Source organism: Carassius auratus, chromosome 22 (assembly GCF_003368295.1).
Source record: "Carassius auratus strain Wakin chromosome 22, ASM336829v1, whole genome shotgun sequence".
NCBI classification, from domain to species: Eukaryota; Metazoa; Chordata; class Actinopteri; order Cypriniformes; family Cyprinidae; genus Carassius; species Carassius auratus.
In genome coordinates, this window is record NC_039264.1 from 12,414,106 (window position 1) to 12,439,740 (window position 25,635).

The window sequence follows — 25,635 nt, forward strand, 5'->3', positions numbered from 1 at the left end:
TCACCAAATGTTATGGGTAAACCAGCCCTGCCCATAACCTTGTTTTTTCCTCACGCAGACAGCAGTCACTACGTCTGTATTCAGAGGTCTATGGAAAGCAGAATCGTGTCTGTGCATGCAAGTCTTCAGGATACAAGAGCTTTATCCATGAACCTGACACTGTAAGATCTCCATTGTCCTCACATAGCAATGTCTGTCATCTTCTTCACACCTTATTCATAATGGCTCAAGTTTGCTCGCATTTTGGAGAACTACCATGCTATACACCAATAAAGGGATATCCTGAACTCAATCCAAGTTAATCTTTATAGACAGTATTCATGACATTCATTAACACTGATGATTTCATCTTTTCCCTCAGTTACAACTCAAGTCTATGGGGCAAGTGTACCTGAGGATTTAAAAGCATTCATTGAAGAAGCAACATGGCTTTTTTTCCTCAAAAAACCTATTATTCTCTTTTGTTCACACGTTGTGTATAAGGCTATGCTTATTATTGTAGTGAACTGCATTTTAACTAGAGCTGTCAAACGATTAATCGCGATTAATCGCATCCAAAATAAAGGTTATTGTTTACCTAATATATATATATATGTGTGTGTGTGTGTGTACTGTACATAACATTTTTTTTCTTAAATATAAACATGCATAAGTTTATTTATATTTACATAATAAATACACAGTACATACACGCATATAACAAAAACTTTTATTTTGGATGTGATTAATCACGATTAATCGTTTAAAAGCACTAGTTTTAACATTCATAACAAGGCAACTTCTCACCCCATCTATTTTAAATACATTTATAAACTCAATTGTCATTTGCTTTTACAAACTGCAGGCCAAAGCAATGATACCATCCTTAGCGGGTCATTCTTGCCACAAACCATTACACAGAAGCACAAACCACTAACACAACTACACAAATAAACACAGATGTATATCTCTCCTCATGCACATTTTCCCATCTCAGGCCTGGTCAGAGAAACAATCTCTCTGTAGCTCTGTGTGACCAGAAGACCTTGTCTGTTCGCTCCCATATGGCCATAAGGCAGAATTAACTCACCACTCAACACCGACCACACAGCTGCACTGACCATCACTACACAATCCCACTGACCGTGACCGGCCACAATCACAAGCTTTAAATAACGCAAGAAAAGAAACCCCAAATGCAGATTACAGAAAAGGACTTGGTTAAAACAGTGGAAAAACAAACTTAAATCTATGGTTCAAACCACAATAGACTCACATTTTGACTGCACCAGGGTTATTATAATTAAATAAAATGGAAGCCATGAAAAACTCTGTCATTTAAAAAAAAAATGTTTTGTGGGTGCCATTTCTTATTTTCTTTTAGTCTAAGATGTATGAAAATAAAATGAAATAAAATGAAAACTGAAACAATAACTATATATAAAGTTAACTAAATGAACTGTATATAAACTAAATAAACTGCTAATAATTGGGAAAAAATAACATTTCTAAAGGTTTAACTAAAAATAATTTTTTATACATTATCTTTAAATAACTTCTGAAGATTTAATCAAATTTAGTTTATGATGACTAGTTAACTGTAAAATAAATAAATAAAAATAATTTGTTATTATTAATATTATTACATCCAGGTTTATTAGGCCCCAAGAATTTTAGCCTGAATATCTAAGCAAATATATATTAATTATAGTATAAATCATAATATATATACATTTTACGGTTACTCAAGCACAAATTTAGCTAAAGTTTATGCAAATTAGCAGTGACATGAGGTGTAAACCACCAACAGAAGTGCAGACAGTGATTTGCAACCGGTCATAGTTTGGTGTCGCAGAGTAACACCTGACTACACCAAATGCACAATGGCAATTTCCAAAGTTGAAAAATGTACTGTTTACAGTTCCATCTAACATTACTCAGGTAAGTATAAATAATCAAATCAGCCAATCTAAAAATGGGTAAAAGTTCCTTGAGAAGAGATGTAGATGCTAAAAATTGAAGAGCATTTTGAAGAAAATGGAAGAACATGGTTTTTGATTTGCCAGAATAAGAATCAAAATGCCTTGTACTGTAATAGGCATCAATGTATGTTCAAATGAGACTAACTAGGGTGTTCAATGTTTTAAATAAATCCATTTGTCCATGTTGTGCTTGTTTCGCAGAGTTATTAAAGTTCACAAAAGCCAAAAAGCCAATACCCACATGACTTTCATTGGCCCTGATGAGAGCAGGATGCTTTGGGGCAGGAGCGCTAACCTGGCTGAAGCTGCTCTCCACTTCCTGGATTCCTGTGGAGGAATTTGAGTTTTTAGGGACAAAGATGCCATTCATGGCCTCTCTACAACTAACAAACCAGCAGAGAACCAGGAGAGGAACCTGATTGGCTGAAGCACATATAAACTTTATGTACATACTAGACTTGCTCACAACACCTCTCCAAAGAGCAAGGGTTGTGCTCGAAACACTATCAAACCCTGTTCAAACTGGCTTCCTTCAACACGCAAACCTCAAGATACTGGATGGACCTAAACATTTGCTTGCAACAGTTCAAAAGACGGTTTCTGACATTGCTTTGTAGATATAAAACACACACTTCCCAATGAAACAAAATCTCAACAAATGTCAGTCTTCCTCTAATACAAATACCCCAACCCCCCCCCCAAAAAAAAAACCATGGTTATCATAGTTAAACCATGGCAGCCACAAATAAACCATGGTTTTGCCACATTAACCATAGTTTAACCATAACATTTGTAGTAAAACTGTGGTTAAATGTTAAGCAGTCCACTAGAAAAATATTACTACACATTTACTAAATTAAAACCACAGTTAATTTTTGTGAGGGCCAAGCTCACCACCTTCACAATGGGCCTTTGATAGCAGGCGATCATCTCCGAGCAGAACTTTATAAGGCGCGTCTGCGGTCGAACTCATCCGCCGCTGGAAAATCTGGAAACCACTAATCAGCCAGAATCAGACTCATGACGGCTTTTCCATTAAACAAGTGAGGGATAATGTACAGTCAGCCAGTCATTAACACTAAATAAACCGGTCAATTAAACAGTTTAGCAGAATGCCGTCATTCATCATTACAATCAGGCATTCTGACACCAAGGGCCAGATTTAAAAAGCAGGGCAAATAAGCATTAGATCCCAATTCCATTAAAAGCGCAGATGGGGAGGACAAATTCGGAAAAACACGCACTTAAACACAGATGCAGCAGATAATTTCCTTAATGATGTATGTGACAGAGTCACACCAGTGCAATCTACTAAGAGCAGCGCAAATCACCACCTGCTTTAAGACGTGATTTTTGGGCCGCTAAATAATGGCGCAAATACCAGTAATTTGACGAGCGCAAATGTTAGTAAATCACGTTACGTGACTCATTGCAATACTCTCCTCCATAAATTTAGCATCTTAAAGGGAAACTCCTAAAAATGCATATTCAATAATGTGTTAGTACAAAAAAATAACTGTCTACTCCTTTTCAGCACTAATTCGCCACTTGTGCATCTTTAGTAACCCCCCCGACAGTATTATTTTAACGCCAAAATACATTTGCTCTAGAGCAAGACTTTAGTATATCTGGCCCCAATTCTGTGTTTCAACACTGGGTAGATTACTTACATATTGTAGACCATTGTATTCATTTTTTTTATATATCAACATCAAAGTGCATTAAACATTACATTGCAACAGGGTTTCCCAGACTGAGATTAATGTATGAACTCAAGTTGGTTTGAGAGAATCTGACTACGTAATCCAGATTACTGGTAATCAGTCACTACCCAGCTATGTGTACTTGTGTTAAAAGAGGTATGCTAGGGAGGATACGTTTGAAAGAGCTGTTGATTCATTAGTTTTACATATGAAACAAAGCCCACTGGGGTAGTGGAGTCAGACGTTACTGTAATATTAGACTTGCCCCACACACTGTGCCACCCACAGATGTTAAGATAGTAAAGCAGAGGAGTGATGGGGAACAGGGACGCATGGACAGACCCACATACCTTCATCTACTGCTGCTGATGAACTCCACCTGTCCTCTAAAACACAAGCCGTTTAATTGGGTTGTTAATCTGATCTGAAGCCATGAGAACGGCCCACGTGGAAATGTGAGCGCAGAAGATCGACCCACGGAAAATAACAGGGGCAGGAAATGGACACTTAAGATTTATGAGATAATGTTTTGGAGATTTCCATTACTGTATTTGCGGACACTTAAGCCAAAAATGTTATGAGACACAGTACAGTGAATTAAAGCATATTTTACATGTTATACAAAGCAGGATATTGGACCAACAAGTTTTTTATTGTAGGCACAACTATAAAAACTATGCAGAGCATTTGCATAACCAAGTTGAACCATTTGTGAAATCTGCCTGGGGAAACTACTTCCAATGTAAAACCAGTTTGGTGAAAATTTGATAAAATGTCACTACACCTTTAGATGTAAAATACAGACGATATAGTTCGCTGATATGGACTCTAATATTGTCAATATTGGAATTATATTACAGGGCATTATCGCCCATCGCACCAATTTGGTATTGAGGGAGTGTCGCTACAGGAATTTGTTTATGTGCAATTATTTACAGTAATTGCTGGACAAACTATATTAAGAGACAATTTCAAGTCAAACAAATAAGTTTAGATAGAGGCAACTTTTCTCATAATAGGGTTGCGTTTCATCGTAAGACTAAGTTGATCTCAGATCCATTGGTTTCAATGGTTCTGCGAGACTCTTTATTGTTATTGTCCTTAGTGTGAACGGGCCTTATCAGTACCATCATTAATCAGGAAAAAATTTATTAAGTTTATATGTAAATATTACTATTAATGGTCTATCAATTGAGCAATTTCTACTTGGTGAAAAGGCACATTTTAGTAGTCATCAAAAACATCTAACAAAGATCTAGCTTTAGACATAACTGGTATTTGGCGTTTAGTGGTTTCTCTCCCTGAGGGAAACTAGATATCATTGCCTGTTAGGCCTAAAACATCCCGTCTGCCCCCTCCAGGCCTTTGACTCCAAAACACAGAGATTTGCAAGGTGCTCCATCATCTATTGAGGAGGTGGGAGCCTCATTTCATGCAGGAAGGAAGCTGTTTTTGCAGCTGTTCGCGGCATATTGTGCTCGGACACGGCTGAACAGGTGCCACTGCAGGATCGCAACGTGTAACACGATGGAGGCGGATAGTTGAAGGATTGGGTGGGGTTAATGAATCAGCCAGAAGAGACCACAGAAAAACCCATCTGAGCTGGTGGAGCTGCCAGACGCCAGAGAGGAATTATATTACAGGGCATTATCGACCATTGCACCAATTTGGTATTGAGGGAGTGTCGCTACAGGAATTTGTTTATGTGCTATTATTTACAGTAATTGCTGGACTAACTATATTAAGAGACAATTTCAAGTCAAACAAATAAGTTTAGATAGAGGCAACTTTTCTCATAATAGGGTTGCGTTTCATCGTAAGACTAAGTTGATCGTAGCTCCATTGGTTTCAATGGTTCTACGATGCTTTTGGGAAACACAGCCCAGGTCAATGACCATAATCTTGATTTACACCTCTGAATTTTCCAATCTTTTGATTTCAAATCTTAACTTAAAATGGTGCTTTCAACTATTCATTGTTGCTGTAAAAATACTTATCATTAAAAGAGCGTGCCATGCTATGTATTGATGTGAAGAACGGTCCAGAATGGGTTTTAACGAGACTCTCTTCATTATGATGTCAGTGACAGCGTCTGGAGGGTGAAAGCCGTGACACAGTTTGTATTGTGCTCTATTCAGTGCTATTCACCAGGAGGTCTGTAAGGTCAAACTGAGCCTCCACATTTGTGGAAACCCAACACCTTACATCATTAACAGGGCCAATGGCTTCGCGTGCAGAAGAAAAGCATGGCTCCTCTGTGTTTATATGAGCAATGATGGTTGGTGAGGCTGGGGGGGGGGGGGGGGGGGGTCAGAGTACTGGAAATAAACCCCAAATCAAATCGAGTTTAAAGTAAATCACACACGTTCACAGAAACTTAATATTTGTATATTTATCATGGGGGGGCATTTTCAAGAACGTTTTACGTGTAATGACTCTAAAAAAGTGTGATGTAACCAATAAAACATTAACATTTTTATATATATCCTAAATGTGCACAGATCACCATTATTTGCCTTTAAAATATATTTTAAAATATTAAAATGTTATTTTAAATATTTAGTTAATTAATCAGTTTTACAGATGTCATGAAATATTTCCCATAGATGAACGAACCTTGCCTTGTCATATAAAAAGTCAAACTAGCTTCATTATGTTAATATTTTAAGAGACTTATTGACCTTGACACACAATCATAAAAATCTGAAGGATATAATATTTCATGTTTTGTTTTTATCTTATTCTACATGTTAGGTTAGACCTTTGATTTAGCAGATGAACATCTCTTTTTTACTCTTAAATATGAATTAACAATAAAACAGTTATTTACATGTTTGACTCAAATACTAATATAGGTTTAATTTCATGCCAAGTTTTCTTTCGTTTTAGGAATTTCATTTATAGTTAAAAATCGCACTCTACATTTTTGACTTTACTCCCCTCAAAACAATATCAAAATGGATTTGAATTTAGAAATTACAAACAGCTATCACAGAAGAGATGGATTACAGCCACTGTGCATATGAACTGTATTTGTAATGTATCCTTGAATGCATTCATAGATACAGATAAAATGATGAGGCGGTGTCTTTTAGGCCTTACAAAAAGCATGCATTTAGTCTGTTAAGAGGTTAACCATTTATAATGTAGGCAATTTATATGTAGAAGTTGCAAAAAAAAAACAGCCTTTTACATTTTATTTGTGTCAGAAAGGCTTAAATATTTGTGAAAAACTAAATCCTTGACCAGCATTTAACATATAAACTTGTCTGCATCAATAAATCAATTGCACAATGATGAGAACGAAAAGCATGTGTGTTTAATTTGAGTCCAAGTTCATGACTAAGCACTTGCTTAGGGAATGCTGTCCCGTCCTGGGGGTCACAGCACAATGCAGTCTCTACAGGACGTCCCACAGCCTCCTGTGACCCTCCACGTCTTTACAGTAAGAGATCAGCAATTCTCTGAGATTACAGGAACATGAGGAGAGCTTCACACACTAGCAGCGTTGCCCTCAAACTCTAAACAACAGGAGCGTCTGACGAGACGCCGCGGAGCCCTAATACTAACAGAGCTTGTTTAACACATTAGACACGATACAACAAACAGCCAAACAGTGAAATAAACCACAGCTCCAGAGCTATTATTTGGATGAAACAAAACCCTTTCCCTGCAGAATGTCAAACTAAACACCAACTTCTGGATTAAACATGAACTAAATGAGGCCGAAGTCCCGTTTATTAATGATTTGAAGATTTCCTCTTGTGCATCCGAGGGGAGAAAGCAGCACACGGTACCATCTGAGGAATACGCACACATTTTTCTCATTAAATATCATCTGGGCGGCATTGTGGTGAGGAAGGGGAATGCAGCTAAATACAGAATGGGGGAAGGGCCAGCCAATGTAACGTAAAGCACATGCACTTCTTGTAATCACTCTCATTCTCCTATCAAAGCTAACAAGAACCACTCGCGCTCCCAAGAGCTCGCCAGAACTCACCAGTCCACTTCACACACATACACTCAAAAACTTAACATGAGCATATATATATATATATAAGTGTTCCTGTAGCTCAAGTGGTAGAGCATTGCGTTGTTAAGCGTAAGGTTGGGGGTTCGTTTCCCCAGGAACACATGATAGGTAAAAACGGATAGCCTGAATGCACTGTAAGTCGCTTTGGACAAAAGCGTCTGCTAAATGCATAAATTTAATGTAATTTAATTTACTCTGTGTATTATATATAAAAATGCAAAAGTAATGTAATGCATTACTATCCATAAAAATTAAAGTAATGCATTGTTACTTTTGCGTTGCATTTGTCACCAGGGCTGGACTTGTAACTTAACAATATAATATAAATATAATATTTAATAACAAAAAACCAAAAGTTACATTGTTTGACAACTGTAAAGCCTCAACATGGGACAGGAAAGGTGTCAAAGAAAAAAAAAAAGGAAAACAAAGAACTTTGTGTTCATTATTTGAAAAAGTAACTCCGATATTTTGTTACTTGAAAAGTAACCCGATTAAGTAACTCGTGCTACTTGTAAAGTGTTACGTTAATCATGTGATCAGATTTATTTTCAAGATTTACTAATACATTATTAAAATCAAAAGTTGTGTCTGTTTATGTGATTTAATGAGCAGTTGTGTTTTTATTTCAACTAATGAAATTAATACTGTAACAAATGTATTTTTCATTGTTAGTTAATGTTGGTTAATACATTAACGTTAACTTATATAGAATTTTAATGTGTTACCATGTTTTTGCACTGTTTAATTGTCATTAAAATGTCATGATGTAAAAAAAAAAAAGTATGAAATTGTATTAATTGTCAAGAAATTGTAATAATGCAAAAAAACATAATGGGTGCAAATACAGGCAGGAATTTCTTTTTTCTGTTTATTTTCTTTTCTTTTTTGCCATGAAACATGACTGTTTTCACCCAAAAACCAACTCAAACTCACAGAACACTGCTATGTTGCAGATCAGGAAAACCAGTTTTATTTGCATAACTTTAAGGGGATTACGTATATAGTTTACGGAAACTTTCACATATGCCAAACGCATCATGAGCAGATAATTGCATTTGGTCAAACAAATTTCCCTGATGATGGAAATACGGTTTTGAAGAACAGCTTGTGAAAACCTTTAGCAGACCATTGGAGAATCCTGGTTAAGTCTTGGCAAAACCCATGACTCGAATGGTTTACAGTAGAGGAGACAGCTGTTACTGCGACGTGATTGGGTTTCGGTTGGATGGATGGACAAAATTTTAATTTTTAGTTAAAACTATCCTACGATTTTGGGTTCAACCCAATCACAGTGGGTATTTAATTGTTATTTTCCATTTGTTTTTCCAATTTTCAACTTTTGGCATGTCAAACCATTAACAACAGTAAAATCTGCAAAAATATATGCAACCCCACAATAAAGGGACATTTGCACTAAGAAAAAATCCAAATATAGCAATTACAAGCCTATCTGACTAAAAAAAATACTACTAATTATAAATGACCTCTAATATGATTAACATTTAAAACTTCAACAAATCAAAAGCTCCAGATTTGCTATTTTAATCCACAAAAATGTATTGTGGCAACAATAGAAATGGCAAGTAACACATTGAATTAAGCATGACAATTTAAAGTATAAAGACTGGTACTTTGTCGTAAAACATATTCCAACACTCTTGGTTTAATGTATTTGCTCTCACTATATACTGATTATTTCATTTGTTGTTACAAATTGAAACTCCTTTCAGTCTGAGGACTGAAAACCTCAAAGAGCAAGTTTTTTGAAAACGCCACCGTTATTGTTTCCATGTAAACACTCAATACAGTACTCTTTGAAAGCGGTGACGTCATGCGTATGCGTAGTACGTGTTAGTTATGTAGACACGCGCAGTGCATGTTGATTTAAGAGGAAAGTGCGAACAAATATACACAGCAATGGTGGAGTACATGGCACTGTTGTTGCTGCTCAAGCACCAACTACTGGCCTGGGATACGTTATACAGTGTTTTGGCTGTAAAACGTTGTCTTGTATACGTAAAACATTTTAAAAACGCAAGGGAAAAACATTTCCATTTTTGATTACACCGCTGTTAAGCACCGGCTTTAAGGCATCTCAGAGTCTGTCGTTCCAGAAGTTAATTAAGAAAGAGATCAAACAGGCACGCTGTCAGCTGCCCCCTCTCATTCAATGTGGCCGGACGCCAAACACCGGGAATATGGACAAGTTTAATCAGACTCAAAACAGTTGAGACATGCTTGACATGGCCTCCACTGAGTTTATTCAAGGTGATGCAGGGAGCACTTCGGTCCAAAAATGGAGAGATTTCATAGTGTTGATGGTTTTTACTATTGTTCTATAAACATGGAGATAAATGCTAATATAACTCCTTGTGTTTTTTCACCCCCCCACAGTAACTTGCAAACAAAGGACAATGAGCAACATCACAAAGGGCTTCACCTGTGAAACGAGTGTGAACTTCCTGAAGACCCGTCTGATCTCCACAATGGTGGCATTCTGCATTCAAAGCAAGCCTTGAGATGCTTTCCTGTGCTGGTCTAACAGGCAGCGCTGTGTCTCAAGAGTGTCAGCGGCCGAGCAGCAGCTGTTGTGTCCATCAACACAGCTCTTCTCTTGTACTTCATCAAACAAAACAGCTCTCCAAAAACTAAAAACTCATTCGATAAGTGACAACAGGTGAGAAAGGAGATTCATCTTGGCCTAATGTGGACTTGAAGAAGATAGCAATAATCATTCTTAAAACAAACACATGGTTGTGTCCCATGAAAACAATGTCAATTTCCATGTGTGTGTGTGTGTGTATATATATATATATATTATATATTATATATATACACATACAGAAAGAAAACCCATCAAATTAAAGGCCATAATATTAAACATAATTAAATTAAGCATTGTGCATCATGACAATACTTTTTTTTTTCAAAAATTTTTATTCTAATTACTGTAAAAAAATTAATCACAAAATACTACTTATATTAAATTGTTACGGAATTATACATAATGGTAGAATTTTTATATTAATGTTTAACATTTTAATTTATTGATTACAACACTACAAATTTAAGGGAACATTGTCACGACAAGTTTATTAATTGTAAACCAAAGGTTGTAATTTTCCTCAAAATTTGGCTTTTTTTCCAAAATATAATTTATTTTCTCTTTTGATTTTGTGTTGAAATATGACTAGGACATGCTTATTTTGAGCTCCACTGACCATTTTAGTAGTTTACCATTTAAAATACTAAATTTATAGCGAATGTTGCTATAAGTGACTATGAAATGCCTTAAATATTAATGTAAGTACTGGTAAAAAGCTACCAAACAGATCCAAACCTACTGTAAATTACTGCACAACTAGAATCTTATGAATATATTCAAATAAAGAAAATATTCTGAGATCGGCGTTTGATTCTGACAAAAGCATGCATAACAAAAAAAAAACTTCTGGACTAGTCAGACAAAACTACAATACTAGGTTTCAAGTCTTCTCATTCATAATTTATGAGACATTGTTTTTCTCTTGTTGGGAGTGACGTTCAAAAAGACCATGAAGAAAATGATTATGATAATATGATCACGACTACAAAACAAACAAACATATTTAACCAAATAGATTCCAGTTCAAAACAGTAACTGAGATCCAGCTAAAGCATAACTGAATAAACAAACAGCCCTGAGAGTCACAGAGTCGCACCTTCACCATGCACAGTGGGGGACAGTTCTTCCAGACTGTCTGTGATTAGCATCTGAAAGACAGGAGATGGATCCCCTTCATCCCCAGATCAAGCAGTGCCATCAAGTACCTGTGAAATGTCTCTACCCTCCACCCTTTTGTCTTTCAAGTCTTCATGCAAATGCTGCAGGCTCTTTAATGGACCCCGAGGCTGTCCCCGCCTCCAACAATGACCAAAGCCATCTCTATCAGTCTAAAACTGCTATCGGAATTTCTGTTACATTCTTAAAAAATGAAGGTTCTTTATTGGAATCCATGGTTCCATGAAGAACCTTTAACAACCATGGAACCACGAAAGGCCCTTTATAGTGGAAATAGACTCCTTAGATTGTTAAAATCACTATTTTTTTGTATGTTCTTTTAAGAACTGATCGAGGAAAGGTTCTTTGAGGATGCAAAAATTGTTCTTCTATGGCATCAACCACTATTTGGAACTTTTAGTTTTAAGAGTGTATAATCAAAGAATCCTAACGGAACTTGACGGAATTCCAAAATTACGCCAAAAATAACCAGTAGACCTTTTTAGAAAGCATAGTTTGAGTTGAACTAATAGAGTTCCCAACAACACAAATGTCCCAAAAGACTTTGAACAAATACTTCAGGCTTTTAAAACTGTAAAACTTCCATATGCAAAATGAGCTGTAAAAAACCTCAACTCCAGTAGAAAACATGTAACCATATCCAGTTTTATTTGTACAACTTTTAATTTTTTTCATGAAAGACACGAACGCTCCTGTGGCCACATCTCATGGGTTCAATTAATCAGGAGGTACAAACAGGATAGAAAACTCTTTCAGCTTATGGGTGACTCTACAGAACATCTTGTACCACTTTTTACGGTCCTCAGAAGAGAAGCTTCATGTGTAACATCTCACACCTCCCCAAAAGCCCAGCTCAGGCCACACAGATGGGATTGTTCTCTCCTGGAGGAGGTCGCAACATTTCAGATCAGGATCTCACACATTATTCAACATATAAATATAATATGACTCATACTCTTAATTCACCCAGCACATCTCTTTTATGCTTCTCCCTCTCTCTTTCTGGAATCTCAGTGACGTCTGCGTGCTGCATAGCTGTGCATATTTGAATAAACTTGTACTTGACCGAAGCAAAGTCTAATTAATATTCAAGGAGACTAAGTTGATGTAATTGATATTCAGCTCGCGTTTTACCTTAATGATAGCCGCCTACAAATATGCACTGCGATCTAGAACAGATAAAAAGACTGACTCGTTTCTCCTTTTACAGACTATTATCCCCGTGTTGTTTTACAGGCCTCCCAAACCCGTACTGTACTTGGGTTTCTGGAAAAGGGGTGTGGATTGATTCATTCATATAAAAACTTTTAGTTTAGTGCTAACACACTGGAACATTTTCCCCTAAGCTTTGCATTTGGCGACACAATGACTGGAAAGTGTGTGTAAACTCGCGTCGGACTTCAATAAATCCAGACTGGAGTCACAGCGCAACTAAACTTCGTCTTGACCGATAGTTTCACGCGCATCTGTGTCTAAACTACTCATGCATTGGGAAAAGAAGTGAATGTGAAGTTTCCGAGCCGTGCAAAAGCTCCAAACCTGTGGTGTGTATCAAGTTTGCACGGATTAGAAGCGGTCTTACCTTCGGCGATCAGTGTGAACGCTAGGAAAACACTCTCGTGCCTGCTCGTCCAGAAACCCATGGCTGAAGTCGATTAAAGCGACGGGTTTGATTTAAAAGCTCTAAAGTTCACGTATGCACAGAAACTGTAACTGCAGGTTGTGGTCTAAACACTAAAGTCCGGTTTGCTGTTGGCGAGTCTTCCAGGAGGACATGCTGTTAGTGTGGAGCTGGAGGTGTCAGGCGCTCCATGCCGAATCCAGCAGAAATCTCCTCGAAATGGAGACAAAGAGCCCCTCTGAGCGTGTGTTTGAGGTGTGTGTGAGCGCAGGAGTCGTGTTTCTCTCTCGGGTGGGAGTGGATGGATGCATGGGTGGGTGGGCTCTACAGGAAGGTAAGAGGAGACACCAGTCACTTACTCAGTTCAAATGACTCAGTGTATTAATATTGTATTCAACGTTTTTTAAAATAGCCAAATAATTAACACAGTTGTTCAAAAGAACAGCAACTGGTTTCAGAGACATTAGTTCTTCAGCACGACTGCCATCTGTTGAGAAGAGACATGGGTTTGCTGCTACTTTTTAATGTAGTTCATAGTGATTTTATTACATAAAACTGTTTTTATTAACCACCTGGCTACTGAAAAGGTATTTCACCATAAATGGCCATCACAGAGTTACTACACATTTTCAGAATTCCATATTTTTCCAGACTCATATTCCCAAAACCTCTCAGTGGATTTTTCAGACCATTTTAAACAAGGCATAATACTTTCAGATTTATTTGGTACATTGTACAGTCATCTGTAAATATATATATATATTTTCCCCTCACAGATTTTCTCAAAGCGACAACATACAAAGCCACCAAAATAAATAATAATAATAATAATAATGCATTTTATTTATTTATTTTACAAGGACAGTGCCAATCAATGAAAAAAAATCAAGGATTTATTTTTTTCGCATGCTTACGCATTATGCAATGGATTTTCTAGTTTTATATAACCTATTTCCTTTGTGGATCCCAGTGTTACCAACATAGCAATTTTGTTGCTAAATGTAGCAACTTTTCAGACTACCCTAGCAACATTTTATTCCAAAAGCACCAATTGCGACAAATTTAGATGCGTTTAAAAAGTATTTACCAACTTTTATCAACTTTTGATTAATGACTCAAACGATAAAGAGGCACACATTTACCATTTCAATTACAGAAAAAGAGGGCACCAAAGATGCCTAGCTGTAAACTTATCGCGTGAATTAAGTTAGCTGCTATTGGCAAGTGTTTCATTTAATAATAATAACGAATACTTGAATAATTGTTAATTTATGGTATTTGTTAGTAGCTTGTACCTGCGATTGTTGATCAGTTAGTTCACTGTAAGAAAAATATCTAAAATGTACTAATCATTTTCCAGGATATTGTCCATTGTAATTCAAAAACACAAAATACAATGCATACTTCAAAATGCAGATTATTTTGCATTGTGATGATTTAATTGCACGAATCGTGATTACATCAATACATCATCACAACGCAAAATAATCAAATTTTAACCATTTTTTTTTTACTGCATTTTGAAGTATGCATTGTATACAACGTCATTTAGCAACTTTTAGCAACAAATCAACCTTCCTTAAACAACTTCCCCTGAAAACTAGTTCTCAACACTGCGGTCATCTTACTATAAATAAAAGGAGAGCATGGAAGCACATGAATAGAGATCTGCTTGCTCAATATTTAGCTTTCTTTTTTTCCCCAGCATGTTTACATGAAGGCTGTGTCCTAAACCTAGGCAGCTGACTTGTTTCCTCGCTGCTCAGATAGTGACTCGCAAGCAGTCTTTGTGCATGAAGAGACCTCCCAAAACAGAATGATGGGGCTAGTTGAGAACCAGCATTTCCTTCATCATGGCTGTGCTGGTCCCAGTCTGATGGTACCAAACAAGCACTAACGAGCAAAGCACCATGGGAGTTAGTTTGCTAGATCATTAGGTGAGAGAATAGGCTAAGTTTGCACTTTTGGTGTCACCTTTGGGACTGTGTGGAGATTGAAAACAGGTGCTCCCGGTTCTGCAGCTTCACTCATGGGAGTGTTTGTCAAATGTGGTTTCCAAGGCTGATCCTGCTAATCTAGACGGCTTACCATAGATTCTAGTCTACACTACCTAGGGTACCTTGAATTAATGGAGCCCAATTGTTCTTCTGACAGCTCAACTGCTCACTATTGCACCAGTGAAGCTGACAGTCATCTACAAGGAGATCTACTATGAGTTTGCACTGATGTTTGCAGATACCACGCATGAACCTTAAGAGAATATATATTTGGTTTCACAGTTAACATTGACCGCTCTAAAAAGACATAATGTTCAAGAAACATCTGAAAGTGTCCACTGATTCCCTAAAACCCTTTTACACCCTACGCCTCACACCATGTTGAACAGGCTGGGTTGTTGAATTTATGATCTGGGTTTATTTCATTTGCAACTCCCTCCCTGTTCCTCAGGCCTGTCCCAAGTGGGGACGGGATAATTAGTGATTGTCTCGCCACACCCAGATGCCCTCTAGACCAGTAATAAACCTCTGTCAGAGTAACACCACAGCTGGGGCTTTAATGGATCGTACTGTTGTTCAATAAGTCTTTCATCTGAACAAACAGAAGTTCATTAAACAGTTTTTAAATTTGAGAATTGTAATTGATTACATGGTGTGTGTGTGTGTACTGTTTTGAATCAGTAACTAGTTTGGCAACCATAAAAACAGTTTTTATATAATGTGACTTTTATAAAGGCAATCTGGACGTAGGCTACTACATCCATCATGTTGTCATTTTTGTATAACCTACTTATGCCATTCACAAATCTTCTTCCAGTTACAGACTGAAATAGTCAATGTAAAAAAAAATCAATGTTTATATATTAATATTCATCTTTTCACGTCTATTTTACACTTTTTATCAAACATCCTGTGGTGACTGAATTTCAATGAACTGTAATCAGTTTAGTTACTGGAAAATATATAAATATATTTTGTCGTTTCTAGACTATTTTAAGTTAAAAAAAAAAGGTGAGTTGGACATCATACAATTTAGTGATAGTTATTTATATAGTGATCCCCTGGTAAAAATCATATTCTCCTGTTCCTGGGGGTAAAATGCACATATTATTGGTTGGTTTCCCCTGGTAAAAGTCGCATTACAGGGGCTAAATATCAAGTTATTGTGGTCGCTTTAACCCTTGGACATAAAAAAAAAAAACATCCAGCAGTGTAAAAGTAGCGGGAATGGCAACACTGCTGACAGGGCTATCATGTCGAGCTCAACAGCGCCCCGCGTGTGTTCAGTGTAGATACTGTGTGGTGAAAAATGGAATTGCAGCCCGCCAAAATTGAGTGGTGTTGCAAACTAGCGTAGCAAATGAGATTAAATATATAAATTATTTTAAACTTGCTCATTACAAATTCGGGCTTTATTGTTCCACAACAACAATCAAACAGCTTTTAATTAAACCTTTTTTTAATTTGTATACATGTATTAAAGATTTAGCAAAGCATGTTAAGCAATAGTTTACAAACCATAAGTTCTTTTTTTTTTAGTTTATTATTATTAGTATTATTATACAGACTTAGTGGGAGTGTGCAAGTTTTAATATACTTCGACAAGGCAAACATCAATTAAAAGTACCACCTAAGCCATCAGTGTCACAAAAGCAAGGAATCAAATGTCAAAACTTTAAAGAGTTTTGCTGATGTTGTACATACGTTTGTACAAAATTACATAGAAACACAACAACAAAAAATACACTGATAAGTAAATGCAGTTACATCCTTGAGACCAAATAGTGCTCAGATACAATACTTCTGCAAATGGATATTTTGCCAGGCGGTCCCATTCATTTGGAGAAAAAGCTTAGTTTTTAGATATACTAGACTTTCAGACTCTATCTTAAGAAACAAGATCAACAAGCATACCCGTAATAATAATAAAAAAAAACCATACTACTGCCATTTTGTGTTAAATGACTGCTTTAAACTGGAATACTCTACTGATATCTAACAGGTGATCATTTAATTGGCCCATATCATAAAAATGTAGAAGATTCTGAGTTTTAGTGATAGAAAAGCTCTTGCTGACGATTGTCTGATAAATGGTTTGATAATCTGTTACAAAAAATATTTTAATTTACAACAGTTCAACACAAAATTGAAATGACTAGTTAAAATTTCAATATCTGTAAATATATAAGTATTGAATCTTAATACCAGCTGCAAATCTCAAAACTGAACCTGTTTCTCTATCAGCATATAATGCAAATAACGAACTAAAATCTCATTATTGAAGGATTTTCGGTTCACAGTTGTGTATTTCTTAATATCAGACACCATGTTAGGGCACAATGGAAAACCTAGCAAAAACAATATTTTTACACTAAAACAAACGGAACAATCAAAGTGAATTCAAGTAGTGCATAATATTCAAATCAAGCAGAAAACACAGTAAGCATCATGAATTATCTACATACTATCAGATTTAAAAAATAAATGCCAGGCCACCCACTGATATCTCTTCCATGTGTCCATCCTGAAATCAGCAGCAGACTATATACACAGTGTTAGTGTGTAATCTGTATCAGTTGTGTAATAAGCTGCAGTTTCTTTACTCACTGATTAAAAACAAATGTATTCTGCATCGCACTCACAACAATACAAAAGGATAAATGGGTTTTGATTGTGACAAGCTCCTCCCCTTCATTTCGAGACATTCAGCTGGCGAAATGTCTCTACTGGCTTAACAGGCGAGCTGTGAAATGTTCACGAGCCACGGCGAATGAACCAGATCTCATTTCTGCGCTGGGGTACGCCGGGATTCTCGTACACGGCTACCATGTAGCGGTCTCGGAGAACATCCTCGGAGCTGCCCAGAAGCTCCCAAAGAATGCTGATCTGACGAGAGATGGTCTCCTCCGTTGTGGTGCCATAAAACACCCTAGAATGGAAGAAAGGGTCAGCTATAATCATTCTGGGGCTGGCATTGCTAATGAAAAAGAGTGAGCTCCAAGGGTCTGGTTCGGTCGTGTACCTGGCTATGACGCGGATCGCGTCTCTTTGAATGATTCTGATATCAGGATCCGATGGTTCAGGTGGTCTGGCCTGGAACTCAGCGGGCAGATAATATGCAGTCAACACGTCCTTCATGAAGTTAGTGCCGTCTTCTGCCATCGTAATCTCATTCACAATGGGTACTGACATGCCAAGGTACCGTCCTGGAGACACAGAGCTTAAACTGTGCAAACCGGGGAACTGAATTTTTTTTGTACGAAACAATCATTGTGATTATCATGATGAATATTGTAATAGAAAATATGTGTGCTATAAGAGGGGTGACATGCAAGTTAATAAAATACAACTCATACCAGTAATGAACTGAAAAGAAGCCCCTTTTTGCATTCACACTCAATCTGGATTAAAAGTAGGTTCAAATCTCTTTTTTGGTCCACTTTAGTGATAGTTTTTTAACCCACTTATTTATTTAAATTCACAATTTTTGGAGTTCATTCCACCTGATTTTGATTTAACTAATTGTATATCTTAAGGTGTGGTGATATTGGCAAAATGACTGCGTGAATCTGGACTCAAAGTGGATTCAAACCTGTTTTTGGTCCAATTGAATGTGAGAGATTTTAAGGCCATTTATTTCTAATTCACAATTTTGGACATCATTTCACCTGATTTTGATTCAACCAACTGTAGAGCTTAAGGTGAGGTGATATTAGCAACATTTCGGCAAATCTGGACTCAAATCTGTTTTTGTCCACTTTAGTCCGTTCATTTTAATATAATATATATAATTAATTAAATTTTATTTATTTAAGTGAATTTTTTGATTCAACTAACTGTACATCTTAAGGTGTGGTGATATTAGCAAAATTACTGCGAATCTGGACTCAAAGTGGATTCAAACCTGATTTTGGTCCACTTTAGTGACAGATTTTAAGCACATTTATTTTTATTCACAATTTTGGACTTAATTTCACCTGATTTTGAGTGAACCAACTGTAGAGCCTAAGGTGTGGTGATATTAGCAACATTTCTGCAAATCTGGACTCAAAGTGGATTCAAATCAGTTTTTTGTCCATTTGATTCTTTTTTTTTTTGGTGTTCAGTTCACCTGATTTTGATTCAACTAACTGTACAGTTTGAGTGAACTAACTGTACAGCTTAAGGTGTGGTGATATTAGCAAAATTACTGTGAATCTGGACTCAAAGTGGATTCAGATCTTTTTTCACAGATTAAGATAACGGTTTTATGGCAGCAACAAATACAAGTGTAGGCTACATAGTGATATATTTACAAGAGTGAACTGTAAGACACACAAAACTACATACAGTTGCTTTAAAGTTATGACCAGTTTTAAACAGAAAACAAAATTGTAACAAGCAATAAAAGGCAAAGGGTCTCAAAGCACAGACTTGAAATAGTTAGGTGGTTAAAAGTTTACCTGTTGAATTCTCCTTGCAGATGAAGCGCATCAGTTTCATAAAAGCATTGGAGATGCTTTGCTCATACAGCATGTCTGCTTTACTGACACATGCCCATTTTCCTGGAGGATACACTCTCTCCTCGTACAAGACCTCGCCAAGCTGCACAAACACACACAGACCCCCATCAACACCATTACATGTAAACAAGTATTTTTGAAAATAACACTGTTATATTAAAAATCTTTTTGAAGCTATCGCCCCAATTTCGAATCTGCCTTTTGCCCAATTTGTTTTCTCCCTTTTCAAATCTCTTATCGCATCGGAAAAGCATTTATTTTCCACAATGAAGGAAATAATCAAAAAGTTATATTAAGTATCGGGTAGGATTAGAGAGGGCTTTAGTGTCCCAATACATTTAATAATTTTAATTAAAGTTTAAATTTAAAATCAACGGGCCTCATTTATCAGTTTAACGTAGAAACGAGTGCAGATCTGTACGCACAAATCAACTCACGACAGAGTTCACGTGTTATTCATGAAACTTATTCGTATGCAGCTAATCTCATTGTACGAATGATCGCACGTTGATAAACGTGGCGGCATGAAAACAAACATCATTTGAATATCACGCCCCTAAAAACAGACTGGTTTAGATGCCTCGCCCCTAGAGTTTACGACACAGAGAAACAAAACCCGGTAGAAGTAGTAAAGAAGTAAAAAGAAGTAGTAACTCATGAAAGAGTAATTGATCTTAACCCAAAAACACCCATGAACCTTGTAATTGCAAACAATTATACCACATTAATAATTTATATGTATATTACAATACTGGTAGCCCAAATATAAATATTATAGCTTATTTCCCACACTCTACAACAGTTATTTTAAATTGAACAGTATTCAGAACAGAACAGGAATGAAGAATAAGTAGTTATAGAATTTGATTTAAACTATAAAATAAAACAAATTAGGTGCTATAGAGTCATTCATTATAAACAGCAAACATATGTCAAGCAAAACTGAATTGGCGTTGGGCTCACGAGTCTGTCTCATGCCACAAGAATCCAAATGTTTCCATTCTTGCCATATTTGTATGCATAACTATTATTCATCGTGTAGCCTAAACATGGCTTCATACTTCACTCATGCTCTAATATCAGGGTTAAATCCTTCACATGCACAAAAATGTTTGGGTGCTGCAAGCTGATTTTACAGCAGACCTTTTAAAATAAACAGTAACTTTTATCTTTGGTTGGTTGAATTTTACTTTGATGTAGAATGGTGGAAATGTTGTTTGTGTGTGCGTGAGACGGCTGTGATATCAGATCGATTTAATCACATAAAGAAAATAAATAATGCATTAAGAGTGTGTCACACAAACGAGCACAGCCCTACTTGTTTGTTGCACAGTATTTTTTTAAATCTGTTAATTATGTTATAGCCTATTATATATTTTGTTTGGTCCTATTTATTTTATCCCTTTTATAGACTTCATGTATGTTTTCCCCTGTTCACAAAAGCCCTGCAGATGATCGTGATTGCTGTTTGCGCCATTAGCACATGCATTAAGATTAAAACTAAATTGTAAATATAAAACAAACTAAAATTACAGTATAGGGGCATTCACAGTAAACAACATTTGCTTTAAACGTCAAGCATACACGATTACAGCAAAAGTGAAACTAGCAGACTGTGTGAAATGCGCTGGACTGGAAGTGTCTTCTGCTCCAATGCAAACATGTGCACGCTGTGCATGTTTAGCTTGCTTTAAAATTATGTTTTTTATTCATATGCGGGGGTCTGTGCACAGTGTGCATGACGCAAAATACATCACACGTGTTCTCATATAATAATGAGTGGTTCCCAGCATTATTTTAGGAAAATGTTTTGTGGTTACAGTATTATTGTGCTTCTGCAATGGAGCGGCTCTAATGCGCCATAAAAATGAACAGTCAAAAGCCCCTTTCACACTGCCATTCCGGCAAATACAGGGGTAAAGTGTTCCTGTAATTGTTCCCTGGTCGCTAGATTTGGCACTTTCACACTGCCAGTCATGACCCGGGATATGTGCGTGCTTTCACACACAACCCTTGAAGATCCCGTAAGGACACGTGACATCAGTGCGTGACGTGTAATGTATGAGTCGACAACGCTAGGCATGTTATACTTTCACTGAAGCAAGCAAACGATCTCTGAGTCAGCGCGGAAAGTGAGGAACTAACTGATTTCTGCTTCATTACAGTTTGCACATATGTTTTCGTCGCGAATGTTGATCTTTCTTCAAAACAGCCGGTAAAAGAGTCACGCGATAACGCGCATCATCACTTCGACACGGAATTAGATCTGGCTTTTGTTCACACAGCGCTCGTTCCGGATCGATTACCGCAATGTTACTATGTCCCCGACCCGGGTTCGATTCGGTAATCAATTCCGGGACGTGGTTGCTTTCACACAGAAGGCGACCAGGCAATGTTACGGGAATATTGCGGGTCCGACGTGCAGTGTGAAAGGGGCTAAAGTAACAAAAGCTTGCACAATACATTTTAACAGTAATAATTGTGGAAATACCTGAAGGAAATATCTGTTTGCTAAACGAAGCATAGAATTTTTTCTTTTTCTTTTGTCTTTGTACCCAATATTTGTAAAAAAAACAAAAACAAAAAAAAAAAACAAAGAAAAGGACAAATGCTATAAAAATACAGGTATCGGTATCAAAAAGTACCAAAAATCGACGCATTGGTATCGGACTCGTTCTGGAAAATGTGGTATCGGTGGATCCCTAATATTTACTTTGCTGCACACAAATACAGGCAACTCAAAAACTTGAGACCAGTCGTGAGATTTGATCGTAGCCAAAGCTCACATCCATATTGATACATTCAAAGTTTTGCGTAGAAACAACCGTACGCCCGGTTTTCTGTCAAACGTTTCTTTCGTAAATGAGGCCGAATATGTTATGATTGCATATGAAGTACTACAATACTGAGGTGCAGATATTTGCCAATATTTGCAATTAGTATAAACATAGAGAATCCTGTTATTTTAAAAGTGTGAATAGCATTTATCGTTATTTTCACTAAGTGCAAAAGTGATCTCGGATTAATTTCAAAGTGGAAATGTAGCCATTTCCCTAATGTTTTGCCCCATGTTTCAAGATCCAGTGATTCCAAACTAGCGTATGGCAGCACACGTGGTCTGATTTTACCTTCTCGTGTCTGGAGACGGTGACAGAAGGCACTGGCTCTCGTTCTGAGCTCTGGTTCCTCCTCGTCATCTCCTCAATGGGTCCTCTCATCTCTACACAAAGACCAGAGTCACTTCACTGCTGGTCTGGAAGCAGCTTTACATGGCTCTAGATCAGCCAGTGTCCATGCAGATGTGTTTCTGTCTCACCTCTGGGGACAGACACGTGGTGTGTCCTTCCCACCGCCTGCCAGTGGGCGTACATCCGCTCCTGCTCCTCCTCATCCATTGGCTCAGTGCTGTCGGGGATCTCGTCGTCCACCTGCTCATCGTCCAGGCCGGCCAGGTCCTCGATGGAGATCAGAGCCATCCTGACAGAGTTCACAGCGAGGGACTGTGGAGCTGCAAGTCAAGCAGGACGCTCTGAAAACTGACGGCTATTCATCAGAGCGACGGCTTTTATTGTGTTTATACTAACAGGGTCTCGGCATACATTATTAAATCATCAATCTGCTAGTCTTGATTTGCTCTGTGTCCAATCCAGGCCTGAATACTTGAATTACAAAATACATTTTGTGAAAGTAATATGATTTTGTTTTGTTTTCATTTACATAAAATATGTAGAACCAAACAAAACAAAACAAAAATTGTGATCCAGACAGATCCATCCATGAAATTAGGCGGCTCTTAAAATAGATGTGTATATCTAGCAATTCTGAGAGACAACTAAAATAAACATAAAAAAATTAATAGCATGGTCTTGACTCAAAATAGCAAGATACAATTTCAGAATTTTGATAAAATTAATAATGCAATTAAATGTTTTTAATTATGTGGTGAAAACGGCTTCTGTGGAAAATGTTAAAATCGAACATTTTATCACATAATATAACACTCAGCACAGTGTACTTTTATTTATTAGATTTTTTTATTTTGATTGAATCCAAATTGGTAGCAGCATAACCAAAATGCAAATATCCATGAAAATGTGTCATTTGCATAGGCATAAATTATAGGCTACTAAATAAAACAAGGGACTTTTTATCATCTGAAAAGCATTTCCATGCTGCTGGTGTGATGTCAAAATACAAAAAATTAAAGAAATGTTTATATATATATATATATATATAATTAAATATTATTTAAATGAATTAAACCGTCGAACAAAAATAATCTACTTCCTAAAAATAACATATTAATTGATATGGATATTCTTTTCTCCCTTTCCATTATGACTGGGGGAAACTAGCACACTTATGGAGCAGGTGTTGTAAAAGCATTGGCATGAAGCCTGTGCATGATCAGTTTTAATCAGTGAATGCAGCACTAGGAAGTGCCAATGTTTCTATTGAGTTGACCTGATAACACGCATACCATAGACTGAATGAAAACAATGCATGCATACATTCAGCTCGCTAGAACTTCAGATCCATCCCACTGGACCCACGCAAAAGTGTACTGGTGCATAAACACAGCAGGTTTGAATAATAAACACGAACAGCAAGCATAATAAATAAGAGACTGACAGCAGGCCTCGTCGAAAGCTTCTCGATGTGACTGTGTTTTTGCACAAAGTCATATCATCCAGACAAACTGCAGTGGGATTGTTGCATGTGTAGGACATGAACATATGAAACGAGACTGAAGCGATGCTAAAGCAACAGATATGCACCAGAGACTGAGGAGAAACGCGCAGGGGATTCGCGCACGAGCCTCCCTGTATCATTCTTCAATGTACTGTATGATACACATTTAGTGCCCAGGAAAGGGAAACGCGGAAAACATTACTTTAATGACGTCCACCGCAAATATTACTCGTCTAACACGTCCGATATGTAATGCCGATAGTTTGTGCTGTGACTTAATATTGAAAACAACGTATTACGATAATATTTAATAATGACCTACTTACCAGTAGACACAACAAACGCAGCGCGCAGCTTAAAGCACTGGGGATCGCAGAGTGACGCACTGCGCATGCGCGGAGGAGTGCTCTGTCCTGCGCTGATCCCTCCGCGTGTTTACAAACACTATATTAGTGTCTGTTTAACCGCGTCCATGTGATATATCTTCTGGTGTTGGGGAAGCTCACTAGAAAACACTTTTAAATAGTTGTCGAAACAAATCAAACATAATGGTAAAAATAGATGTCAAGACTGGCTGACATGTGGGCGGGTCAGAGAGAGGGGCGTGGTTAAAGTTAGCCAACGACGATGTGGGTATTTTCTGCACTTAGTGGCTTCTTCAAAATAAGTTTAGCTTTAATTAAGAAGGTATTAATCATGTACAGGCTATATTCCTATTATTTATTGATATTATATAATATATTATATTAACATATTATATTGATTCTCAATAAAGCATGTTGATTAATGTGGCAGACACTGAGATCACAAGATCAAATGAATAATATAACCTGTATTGAATTATTGAATCACTTGAAATATTATTACATTTGTAATATTTATTAATATGTATTTTTTTTTTTTTTTTCAAAATGTTTTTTTTTTTTTTAATGTTTTTTCCCATAGTTGGGTAAACGTTGAGAGTTGTGAATGGGAGAGAATACTAAATAGCCTAATTTATTATTATTATGATTATTATTATTATTATTTTGCATTCCCATTTGCTCAAATAACAAACAAACAAACAAACTCCACAATAGTTTTCTCATGACTTTCTAAAAAAGGAAATAAATTGAGTCTGATAACGATGTTTAATTCTCACCACATTAGAAATCCCCTCACACTAGCGTTAACTAGTTTTCTTTTTTGTAATTTGATGCAGAATTGATCTAATACAAAGTACAGTGCTATAAATGTATTTATAATTTATTTAATTTAAAAACTTTCTCGGGAATTTATGATGCTGATGACCATAGAAGTGCGTCTTGTGTCTCTAATGAGAGGGAAGATGCGTAAAACACGA

General features: G+C 36.8%; 2 protein-coding genes across 2 annotated transcripts in view; both read right to left on the bottom strand.

Moving 5' to 3' along the window:
• Nucleotides 1–13,402, bottom strand: part of LOC113039734 (inactive tyrosine-protein kinase 7-like) — a 38,736-nt gene extending 25,334 nt beyond the window's left edge. The window contains exon 1 of the mRNA XM_026197784.1: nt 13,064–13,402. Within this exon, the coding sequence (XP_026053569.1) occupies nt 13,064–13,124 (61 nt within the window). The 5' untranslated portion in view covers nt 13,125–13,402. The remainder of the gene's footprint in view (nt 1–13,063) is intronic.
• A 3,240-nt stretch (nt 13,403–16,642) lies between these two features.
• soul4 (heme-binding protein soul4) lies at nt 16,643–24,777 on the bottom strand. Its single transcript, XM_026197785.1, has 6 exons — nt 24,620–24,777; nt 22,918–23,109; nt 22,730–22,821; nt 19,542–19,683; nt 18,122–18,305; nt 16,643–18,028 (listed from the first exon to the last, which is right to left on the bottom strand). The coding sequence occupies exons 1-6, from the start codon at nt 24,684–24,686 to the stop codon at nt 17,854–17,856; spliced, it is 852 nt and encodes a 283-aa protein (XP_026053570.1). The 5' UTR covers nt 24,687–24,777; the 3' UTR covers nt 16,643–17,853.
• Between the last annotated feature and the right edge of the window lie 858 nt (nt 24,778–25,635).

Bases quoted from the DNA above. Each gene is read 5' to 3' on its own strand.
- soul4 (XM_026197785.1), bottom strand. From the start codon at position 24,686: ATGCGCAGTGCGTCACTCTGCGATCCCCAGTGCTTTAAGCTGCGCGCT. The intron at 19,684-22,729 runs GTAAAATCAGAC...GTGTTTGTGCAG, and splicing joins CCGTCTCCAGACACGAGAAG to CTTGGCGAGGTCTTGTACGA. The intron at 18,306-19,541 runs GTAAACTTTTAA...CTGTGTCTCCAG, and splicing joins CTGCAAGGAGAATTCAACAG to GACGGTACCTTGGCATGTCA.